The sequence below is a fragment of the Mustela erminea genome, chromosome 16 (genome assembly GCF_009829155.1).
Source record: "Mustela erminea isolate mMusErm1 chromosome 16, mMusErm1.Pri, whole genome shotgun sequence".
NCBI classification, from domain to species: Eukaryota; Metazoa; Chordata; class Mammalia; order Carnivora; family Mustelidae; genus Mustela; species Mustela erminea.
In genome coordinates this window covers 61917721-61929810 of record NC_045629.1, presented here as the reverse complement: position 1 = coordinate 61929810, position 12090 = coordinate 61917721, and the positions used below count along the sequence as shown (strand labels likewise).

The 12090-nt window shown below is 36.2% G+C and overlaps 1 protein-coding gene across 9 annotated transcripts in view; it reads left to right on the top strand.

Annotated features, from left to right (window-relative positions):
• TRPS1 (transcriptional repressor GATA binding 1) overlaps window positions 1-12090 on the top strand; it is a 254297-nt gene that overhangs the window by 40696 nt on the left and 201511 nt on the right. For 4 of the 9 annotated variants that reach the window (XM_032316309.1, XM_032316311.1, XM_032316310.1 and 1 more), the window contains 2 exons: window positions 3479-3636; window positions 6829-7757. In XM_032316309.1, the coding sequence (XP_032172200.1) occupies window positions 3600-3636; window positions 6829-7757 (966 nt within the window). In that variant the 5' untranslated portion in view covers window positions 3479-3599. Of the gene's footprint in view, window positions 1-3478; window positions 3637-6828; window positions 7758-12090 lie in introns of those variants that run through there. The other 5 variants (XM_032316314.1, XM_032316313.1, XM_032316316.1 and 2 more) reach the window with 2 other exon arrangements.

Genomic DNA, 12090 nt, shown 5'->3' with positions numbered 1-12090 from the left:
TCATTTTGGATTAATTTGATGTGAATTAATAAGAGATTTATTTGATGGGAGTTGTTTGAAGGTGATGACATTTAAATCTCAGCAGGATTTAAGATATCCAAAAATACCTTTAAAGATTCAGGAACAGTCAATTCAGAGAGAGCAAATTAAATAGACATGGGTAGCAAAGACCAGGATCTGACATTAGGTTTATGAAGTTTGAAGCAGTTTACAAAAAAAGCAACCTACCATTGAAGTATTGCTCTGGAATCTGAAGAAACAGAAAACATTTAAACTCCTTCAGCAATTCTTGGGTTTATGATTTGGATAAACAATGTTCTCTTGCATTTTATAGTTCACTTAAGCAATCTGATTTTGATCTGTATATATGGAGTAGACAGGATTCAAGGCTTTTTTTTTTTTAAACCAATGAGCAAAGACATATGTTCTTTAAAACTGAACTTTATATGTTGTTCATATGGAAGCTATCTAGTTTGCTATAGGCCCCAAACTTGACCTTCCTTTTATTTTGCTATCACTTGCTTAATTCTTTAGATTCTTTGTGGGGGACTTCTGATCAAAAGAAACAATTTACTATTTTTTTCTTTTCTTTTAATTTTTTTAATAAAACCTACATGAAATGTGTAATTAATAACTCGGTACTCCTAGGTTGTTGATACAAACAAGCACGGAAAAAGCATATATTAAGGAGAAGACTACCATGTCTTTCCTTTTGTGTTAAGCTTTGATTTCAAACACTTGAAAGTTTTATTATCTGGAAAAACAATAAGAAAATGTCATCTGGTATTATATATTATGATGACAAGCACTGCTACTTATAATAAAAATCATACTCAGCAGGATTTGAGACTGAGGTTAAATCATACGGCCTTGCTCCCTTAACTTTTTAGTCTTATTAAGGTTCATTCTTTCCATCCATCTCTCTCTGTCTGTTGAGAGGGAATCAGTCAATTGGAAGTGCACTCAATTGAAATGGTATTTGGAAAGATACTCCAAAGCTTTATTTATTTATTAAATTTGAGAAAGAAGAGCTCCTTATAATATTTTTCTTTTTTTTTTTAAGATACCCTTCTTTGCTCTTAAATGAATGACGTGATAAAACTACAGCCCTCTCACTAGGTGTTTGGCATGTACTTGTGCTGGCTGTGCATTTATTGAATGAATGAATGTTGGAGGAAATGAGTAATTGATTGAATGGTAAACCTCAGCGGTATTTATGCCTTCCTTAGTTATTGATGGTTTCATATTTTATAGTCTTTTAGGGAAATTGGATTAAGTTTTCCTAAGGTAAGACTATAGTGCCTAACCCATTAACCAGAACCATTATAGGATCTTAGAGGTGTGAGGAAGTTTCGAAATCATGTATTACAGTTCTCTCATGAATAAGAACAGAGGCTCAGAGAAGTCAAGGGACTGGCCCTTGATTATATCAGCTACTGACAGGAAGCAGGGCCAGAAACTGTACATGTGGTTGCTGTACCGTTCATCCTTCCTTTGTTTAGGATCAAGATGCTACAAAGAACATGGGAATTTATATCTCTTACCTTCCAGGAGTTTCTCATCTAATGGAAATAAGTTCCTCTAATCTGCACTGGCTCTGGATGTATGTGTGATCTCAGCTCTTTTTAAATTACTGTAATAGTTGATTCCTTTGATTGAGTAATTCATTTGATTAGCTATAGCAAAATTCTTTGGAGCAAGTATATATATAAATACATATACATACATATGAAATAAAACTAAATCATTAATGGTTAATTCAAAATATCTAGATATTAATAGAACACTCAGCTTCCTTTTGCTGTGAAGATGCCATTCTGAAGACATGAGTCACAGTTTTCTATAGAAAAGGGATTTTTTTCTTACAGGTTTAAGCATTTTAATCAGTGAGATAAAATAGTTACCAGAATGATATTTTAAGCACTAATGCTGATTATTTCCACTGTCTAATACTAAAATATAGAAATAATGCAGTGTCCTACTATTTCTTATAACACACTTTTTTTTTTAAGCTACGAAATACAAAGAATGCCTTTAGATTTGTTTTAATGTAGGAAAAAATAATTTAAAAATTTGGATTTTTGCAAATGGAATGTCTTACATCTCAGTAATGAAAAGAAATACAAATAGTGCATTTTTTAGGAAACTAAGCACGTTTTAACCTGCTTAAATATCTCGACACATGATGCATATTCCCATTATATCAGCTGTTAGAGGAGCATTCACGTATTTGTTCAGGTGGGGAATGAGGTAGATGCGGGAATGCTCACCATCTCCACCTCATCCACCCTCTGTCCCCCAGGTCAGTTTTTTTATCTCACAATTGAACAGAGGACTAAAGTTTGCAGTTTTGAGTCTCGTAGCTCCCACTTAGATTCTTCAGTTCCTCCTTATCCGCTTCATTTCAGCCCCATTATCCAGTGGTTTATAGTGGACCTACTGTAAACTGGCATTTTGAACTTCTTTTCATAGTCAGTGTGAGGGATATTGCTATTACAGAGTTAAATAAAGACGTTTTCAAATAGAGTTCCCCAAACACTCCTTGATGGCGATTTTCTAATTATTTTATGACCATCTTTGCAATATCTGGCTCAATACTTTCTTTTTCTTTAAGTTTTTTTTTTTTTTTTTTTTTTAATTTGAGAGAGCAAGCGAGGGAGAGCATGAGCAGGGGCAGAGGCAGAGGGAGAGGGAGAAGCACACTCCCCACCAAGCAGGGAGCCCAGGGCAGGGCTCAGTCCCAGGACCCTGGGATCACGACCTGAGCCTAAGACAGAGGCTTAACCAACTGAGCCATCCAGGTGCCCCTCCCTTAATAATTTCATTCAGATAGTGCAGGTGATGGGATAATGATGGTTTAAAGCTGGTTCAGTCACCATTGTATGAACTTTTTATCAAGAGCGAAAATAGAGATTAATAGAACTAGCTGAGAAGATAGCCCATATTACAGCGTGTAATGTTTCTGTAAGTTGGGAAGGCTTACGTAGATCCCAATTATTGATGGCATTGCAATAGTTCTTTTCTCATCTGCATGGTATACACTGCTGCTATGAGTTTGGAAGAGATTCACAATGCATACCACTTCTTGTCTTCAGCTGTGACTGTATATCAGTAGGTACACCTGGTATCTTTTCCAGAAACATGTCCCCTCTGTGTTTACTAATTAAGATCATCTATCCCCACCCCAGCGTAGGTAAGTATTCTGGTCCTTAGTGTTTGGGAACTTTAGAGGTTAAATCGTACATCACGGTCTATTGTGACAATGACTTCTGTAATCTTTTATATCATGTTCCTCCCTTTCCTGCTGTTTTATTAGAACCCAGGGGAGGGAAGAGCTTGCTCAAGGTTTGCTCGTGCATTCAGTAGGTGTCTTTGAAGCAGCCTGTGGTGCTGGCATATTAATGTATTTTAGGTGTGCTACGTTAAAGCATATTTACGTCATTTAGGAAGGAAAATTTTGTTTTGTTTTGTTTTGCAGATGTACAGATCAGCTCTCAAAATGTCTTCTGTGTCTTCCGAGCGTCTTCTAAGACAATTGCATTAGCCTCCTGCTAGTTGACTAATAGAATTAATAATTGTAAAAAGCACTCTAAAGCCACATGCCTTATGAAGTCAATGCTGGGTATGATTTTACAAGTATGTGATCTATTTTTTCAAGTGAAAATGTTAACTGAAAAGTTCTTGGCACACAGTAAAACATCGTGCAATCTGTTATTTGTCTTAAAGATAATAACTTGGGGGTGGCTATAGTCTTACGATATCTAACTTATGACTTGCTAGGGGGGTTTCTTCCACTTAGAAGTACTGCAAATGTGCTTATATTTACATAATATGTCATTCTGAAAAATCATGGCGATATAATTCCCATAAAATTATTTTTCTATAACAACTTCAAAGTATAGTCAACTAAATTAACCAGGATTTTTTTTTTTTAAAGAAGCTAAAAAGAACATGCCCCTTCCACTCATAACAAAAAAGAAAACACAAATGACCTTTCTGATACTTCTTTGAAGTTTTAGCAGTTTGACAGTCTTTGCGATGTATATTTTTAAGGCTGTATTCAGGATAAGGAGTCAGTGAGTCATATGGGTTCTCAAGGTCTTTTCTTGGTGGAAGAGGGAATTGAAATTTGAAAAGATAATTTAATTAAATCGTATTTTCTCTTAGTTGCTCCTTCAGTACCTTTTAAACTATGACCTATTTTCTGCATAACAATAAATCAGCAAGGTCTAATTCTTTTTGTTCTGAAAAGCAAGTTACATTTTTCAATATTAACGTATTTATGACTATTCACTTTTAAGTATTTTATCTTCGTTCCTTGCTATGTAAAATGTTGCTGTTTTTGTAATCACCTTGACATTAATAAATGGGCAGAAACTGTTTTCTCTTCACTTTAATGGAAAGATAACCTCAGTGAATTGGATTCTTTCATTTTCATTTCTTTATGAACCTTGCCTTTCATATAGATTTTGTCTTTTTCTGTGTAACGTTATTTGTTTCATTTTGGTGCACTATCATTAGGGTTTATTTACAGTGAGAAAAAAATGTTAAAATACAAATGACATGGTTATTCAGTATTTGTTCAAGAAAAGATTAAATTGCAATGATTACTAAAGACTTTATGTGTAATAGAAAAAACAAACAGGAAATTCTGGAGGGAAAGGCAAGAGGTGCTATAGCCAAATCATCACAGTTTTATGTGTAGTAATAGCTGATACTCTATAAACTAGAATGTAGGCCAAGTGAAGAATAGCTTTTTTTATTTTTTACTCAGGCTCTTGTATTTTAAATGATAACTTCTTAAACTTCCCTTTTATTATTTTTGCTTTCATTTTTAGTTTTCCTTTTGTTGACTACTAGTAAAATTGCCCTCCACTCTTCTTTGTGTAGGTGCAGGTTCCCAAGTTCAGTGCTTCTGACAAAGGACTAGCTGTCTTCCAAAACAGTTGACATCAATGAATGAGACATTGAAATGCAAACGTTAAAAAAGAAAGAAGTTAACCAGTGTTTCTTTTTCTTTCTTTCTTTCTTTTTTTTTTTCTTTTTCTTTATCTAACAAGGGTTACCTAGCTGAGTTTGTTTTAGGACCTATTGGTAATGACACCAAGGTGAAGACCATATTCCCTCCCCACTCCCTGCCTTGGTCAGACAGGTGTTGACATTACCTCAAGAGCATCACTTGGACTTGAAACTTCAGTCCTCCATGCTAAACTGTTTGTGTGGTGGTTGTTCCAAGAGGAACATAATACATATTCTATTTATATTTGATGACTATGACAGGAAGGAAAGTGTACTTTCTAAAGCACAGTTATATTTTTTGACATTATTTAGTAAAATGAATTTTTACCTTGGAAATAATCCTTTATACTCAACGAGGGTATTATTTTGGTTCAGTGATTCATATTACAAGAATTTTGCTTGACCAGCTCTTTGGAAATGGAAGTACACCCATCTGTCCAAAGCCAGTGTGGCTTCTCAGCACCTGTGAGAAATTATAGATGAAAACACTTAAAACCTGTGATTAATTTGGATTTTCTCAGGACATTGTGAGAAATCATGGTGTAACTAACTGTTAAATCTGCCCTTGTGGCAGAGTCGACCAGTGAAGAAGCCTTGTCCTATTAGTCATTCACAGGTGGATTTTCCTAAGTGACGTTTTAGGTGACAACTCACACAGCACTTGCAGTTTTTCAGCTGGGGGATTAACGAACATGAGCCCTGACCCTCAGTTCTCCACTGAAGCTCTGTGACTGCCTTTTTTTTTATTGACACAATGTAAATTGTTTCTTATCTCCTTGTACTGAAATTCTGATTCATTAGACTCCACTGAAGGAGTCTGTCACAGTACTCTTACTTTGACCGTGCTCATTGATGCCATGAACTTGAGAGGCATAGTTGAGCTAGTGGGTGAAGGTGAGCCATGACGGGAAGCTAATATTTTGCCATGCTGAGCTACGAAATGACAATGTCGTATGGTTCAATTTAATATTGTCCTTTGGTCATCTTCCAGTCTGCTTCTGCTAGTGGGATTGATACTGTCTCCACCTGACTGGGCGTGAGAACCCAGGACTTAGTTACATTAGCCATCATGTTTGATAGTGTCCCAGCACAACGTAGCCCAGTCCCTCTGATGTGCCCCAGGTCCTCCTCCTGACTTACAGGCAAGCTCTCCAAATGGGGCTTAAAGAAATTTATTGGTAGGACAGAGATAAAACATTTGTTATTCTCTATTCCTGAAAGTAATAGGGCAGTTTTCATGTTGTTTATAACATGCTATTTCAGTCTTTTGACTATGAGGATATTTTGGGTGAAACTATTTATCTTGGTTGCACAGTGTGTAACAATATTGAGTCCAATTTTGTTATTTATATACATATATACATAGCATATAAATAAACATGGAATATATATTCTATAAACATAAGTGTGTATATATTTTATAAACATAGTATGTGTTCATATTATATATAATATATAAGGTTTATAAATAAGCATATATCGTCAATTATAACTGAAGAAAGTGAGCAAAAAATATAATTGGCAAACAAGAATAAAGGAAAGATAGAGCTAGTAATAATCAATATTTTGATATTTATAAGACCATTTAAAAATAGCAAATGAGCCACTCTATGACAAAAATAATTCTGAGTGTAAATATTTGCTTTAGTCTCTCTTTTTTGTTATTTTTAAAACATTTTTTCCCCTAGAGAAACTTTTTTATGTGCACCTTATAAAGCCTTGTATAGAATAAGTAAAACGCTCTCGATTAGATCACGTATCTGTTGCTTTCAAATAACCCTGCATGTCCTTTTCCTTGCATTTTTACAGATATGGTCCGGAAAAAGAACCCCCCTCTGAGAAACGTTGCTAGTGAAGGCGAGGGCCAGAGCCTGGAGCCTATAGGTACAGAAAGCAAGGTATCTGGAAAGAACAAAGAATTTTCTGCAGATCAGATGTCAGAAAATACGGATCAGAGTGATGCTGCAGAACTGAATAACAAGGAGGAACATAGCTCTCATGGCCAAGATCCATCCTCTAGCAGCAAGAAGGGCTTAAAAAGCTCAGTCCTGAGTGAGAAGGCTGGCTTCAATTATGAAAGCCCCAGCAAAGGAGGAAACCTTCCCTCGCATCCACATGATGAGGTGACAGATAGAAATATGTTGGCTTTCTCATCTCCAGCTGCTGGGGGAGTCTGTGAGCCCTTGAAGTCTCCTCAGAGAGCAGAGACAGATGACCCTCAAGATATGGCCTGCACCCCATCAGGGGACTCGTTGGAGACAAAGGAAGATCATAAGATGTCACCAAAGGCTACCGAGGAAACAGGGCAAGCGCAGAGTGGTCAAGCCAATTGTCAAGGCTCAAGCCCAGTTTCAGTGGCCTCCAAAAACCCACAAGTGCCTTCAGATGGGGGTGTAAGACTGAATAAATCCAAAACTGACTTACTGGTAAATGACATCCCAGACCCGGCACCTCTGTCTCCAGAGCTTCAGGACTTTAAATGCAATATCTGTGGATATGGTTACTATGGCAATGACCCCACAGATCTGATTAAGCACTTCCGAAAGTATCACTTAGGACTGCATAACCGCACCAGGCAGGATGCTGAGCTGGACAGCAAAATCTTGGCCCTTCATAACATGGTGCAGTTCAGCCATTCCAAAGACTTCCAGAAGGTCAACCGTTCCGTGCTCTCTGGTGTGCTGCAGGACATCAATTCTTCAAGGCCTGTTTTACTAAATGGGACCTATGATGTGCAGGTTGGTGCCGTGTGCTGTTTTTTCTCTTCGTACAGGAAAAGCAGTTAGTCAAGAAATGGGAATCGTACATGTGTGTTAAAATCAAGCTCCCAGTACCAGAGGGGTGGCCTGTGAGATTCAGCAGGACAGATGGACAGACTCCATAGCTGTTTCATGCAAATGTGTAATCAGAGGCATCTTTCATCTCTTATCATGGAAAATAATCTCAGTATTTCTACTAGGTTGGGAAAAGTCTTTTCATGGGATTAGCTAGGCTTCATATTTCTGGAAATATTTCATGGTAATTTGATGTTTTCCCAGTCTTCCAAAAATGGCACTAATCTTTATGGTTCCACATGATGGTAGTTTATGCTTTGTTCTAGTTTTAGACTAGAAATCTTTCGCTGTTTTCTTTCCTTCAGTGAGGATCTTTCCTGGATCTGGCATTAGGATTTGGTTTTTATATTCAGCCTGACATCTAACTGGACTAGATTTGGGTCATACTGAGAGTTGAGATAAACTCCAGAAAAAGGAACATAATTGCATATGAAAATTTGGAAATAAAAGTTTACATTGATTATAAAGAAGTCCATGTGATTGTAAGTACTAGGGACACCAGAATGACCTTGGTGCAGGCCAGTAAAGCATTCTTTTCTGCATTTAGGGAAAATAGTCATTTATGAAAGCATTTAGCAGTAATTTAGATTTCTGGTTTTATTAAAAGTGACATACCTTTTTGATCTAGTCTTCTGTCTTTAGTGTATGGCATCTGTGAAATAAAAAAAAAAATCTACCATTTCAAATAGAATGAAGTGCAGAACTGACTCTAAAGAAATGTATTCGTTTCATTTTGGCAGTTTTAGCATAGTCGAAGCTCATGGTCAGCTTGAGAAAGTATATTACTTTCTGTTACAGTCTGTAGATTTTTATTGTATTATTTGGCCAGGGGATTTCAAAACATATTAGGTGTAATATTAACCTTCTTTAGGAATGATTAGAAGAAGTACCAGAGAACTAATGAAATTACATCATACTTATTTGACCTCCCCAATCCCTTAAAATATCAGTCATTTTTATCAATTCAATAGCTCTGGCACATTTGCTGTAGACCTCTCTGTTGACCTGGTGCCAGTTAAGAAAGGCAGGCAAAGGAATTATAAATAACAGGTAGTGAACATATTTTGCAGTCCTTGTAAAAAGAATCAGAGGAGAAATTTCCAGGCCTTTAAAAATGTCAGAACTGCAATCTTATCACTTTAAGGGAGATAGAAAGAACTCTTAAAAAGCCAGCTTCATCTTTGTAGAGCTCTCTTAAAAATTCCATCTTACTTTGTGAATTTCCACAAATAGAATTATTTCTGTGGAGCAGCAAATTAAGCCAACATAGTTATTATGCATGAAAGCTGCATGCTTTGAACTGCTGTCTTATTAAAGATCATTTCACTGTCTTATGTCAGATACACTCTGCTGTCAGACCATGATTGGAAAGCAAATACGTGTTTTAGATAAAAGGGTTAGAAGTGAATAATGTCAGTATGTGAAATGGTGTTTTATAATTAGCAAGTAATATGATGTTAATACCTGGATTTCCGGCAGGACTTTCGGTTTGTTCACTCTGGGGACAACTTCTGAGGGAAGCTGATCTGCGCTGTCAGGAAGACTTTAAAATCGAGATTACTAGAGGCCGATGGTTTGGAAGAATTCAGATTTTTTAAACACACTTCCATTTCCCCCAAACAGTTATTTGTTAAGTTCTTAGTTATTTATAGTAAAGTTTATGTTTGGGTAGAATGAGCTGGACACTTTTCCTGGGCAGTGATTTTAGAAATAAAACAGATGTGTGAGCTGAGTTTGAACTAATAGAGGAGAAATAAAACAGCTGATCTGAGACTAGGCTGCCTACCAAGTGCTGTAGTAAAGAAGACAGAAAGTGGTAGGAAATAGCAAGCAGGAAGATAATCTTGTTAAGATCAATTTTTTTTTTTTCCCAGAGAAATAATAAGGCTAAAAAATAGGAAAAAAAAAAAGCAGTCTGGAAAAAAGCAGATAATTATTTCAAAGAAACAATTGGATATAGAAACAAACCTAAAGAGAGTTAACTTGGTTCGATTTAGGAATAGAGCACTAAAGGTAACTTTGGGGCCAAATGCTGATCTTAAGTATTTGGCCCAAGCACGAGATGTTGATGCAGAAAAATGTCTGAAGATGAGTAACTTAGTAATATTTTTATGCTGAAATAAGTAGTGGACAACTTCTCTGTGCACATAAGCTGAATAAAAACACATCTGAAATTCCCCTTTTTACCCACACGTGTTTGTGTGCTGAAATGCCGTTTGAGAGATTTCTTTCTTTGGCTCTTGAACTGTGTGGGGACTAAAGGCTGTGCAGGAGAAAATGCTGACTGTAGAATTTCTTTAACGCGGTTCTGTCACAAATGGGTAGGAGGTTAATGGCTGTGTGTATTCTGATAAAAAGATGTTAGTAAATATGAGCATTACAGACTAATAATCAGCCAATTTCAGGAGTTATTTATATAAATCTATAAGCTAATTGAGGTAATAGATGACCAATTCATTAATCTTTTTCAATTAAACTAGGGTGGTTTTTTTTTTTTTTTTAAACATTGAGGACAGTTGGTGGTTAATGATAGATTTATGACATTTTTGACCAAGAAAAAAGGAACAGAAGCCAGAAGGAGAGGACTTAAGAACTCCGTGGCTTTGATCTCTATTTTGGTTCGACATGGATGGTTTTATATAATTTAAACTGACTTGGTTGCAAACATGAGATAGACAGTTGGGAAAAAGAAATAATTAAACAAATGCTAAGATTTCCAATTGCAAGTCTAGATTATTTGACATGTATTTGTGGGAATAATTGGAAGTTTAGACATACTTGTGCTGACAGTATTCACTTCTGTGTAAATTTTTTTTTACAAATAAGGAAGTCAAAGAATTATATATTTCTGAAAAATAGTGTCAAAAAACAAGGTTTCTTTATACTGCAGAGTTAGCTAGAGCCCCAATTGGGTAATGCAGGTCACTTTAAAGGGGCATCATAAAACCAGGACGGGGTTCCCTGTGTGTTGAATTCAAACTTCCATACCACCACCCCCTGCCCCCACCACCCCCAATACCTTGAGGTAGCATGCCCAGCCCTGAAATCAGAAGGGATGCCAATTCTTTAGCAAGAAAAACCAGAAAAGATGCAATGGCCAGCTTAGATCTATTTAACTTGACTGGGGTGTTAGCTTCTCAATTTTAAATGTTACCTGTGTGTTTTATCAATTGTTACGCTTACATTTTTTAAAATAATGGATGTGAGATGATTGGGAAGCCCTTCATGTAATTTTTATTGCCAGTATTCAGACTTTGAGGCTCACATGTAGACCAATAATAGGACAAGAGATTGAGCTCTTCAAAAAAGTAATTACAGCTTCTTTCTTTTTAATCTGCTTTATTATGCTTATATTTAAACCATTGCTGAATGGAGGCCTGAGTTGTTAAACACCAACTTTGCTGTTTCATTAGGCCTTAATGTGCTATGTATTAGGGCATTTGCATCATCTTTATGGGGGAGCTCTGAGCCCTTAGATCAGGTTATAAAAGTCAGAGTCCAGTCAAGATGTGCTTCCCACGGGAAAGTGTTTAAACCTACTACAAGTTTATAAATGCTCACTATGTCCATGTTGCCTTTCCATATTAGTATACGGCATTGTTCAGGACTTCCATAGCTAAGGGATTCCAGCTCTTAGATTTATTTTGGCCTTTCATGAAATTTGAGGATAATAGAAAAAAATCTCACTATTCACTTAGCAGTTACTGTCTTGTGTTTGAGCTAGGAGCATTACATTTCTGTTCTGTAAATATTTTTATCAGAGTTGCACAATATGTCACGTTAGAGGCAGGAAGAACAGATTTTAGAGATAGGAAGTCATCCTTTGTATTTGTATTTTCAACATATTTAACTCTATGAGCTTTTTAGGTCCTTAACATAAGCCAGGACACTCGTTTGAACAGGGGGTTAATAGCTTGGTCTGGGGAAAAAAAAATCGGAGAACATTAATCTCATTTTGGTTTATTTTGACTTTTCCTGAATTTTACTTCCAAATATTTATTTTTTTTGCCTTGGAGTTTGCTTTGATCTGGTGGAGGAGGGAAGTTGTAGATCTTAGCAGGTTTTGTTTTTTTGTTTTTCTGAGTTGAGAACAGTTGCACTTGAGAACAACTGGTGAATGAGACTTGAATCGCTTCAGACTGTCTATAGAGTACAGAATGTTTGTCAAATGAAGCCTTCCTAGCTTTCAGGTCTGTGTCTCTTTAACAGGTAATAAAGTGTGCAAAATAAAACATAT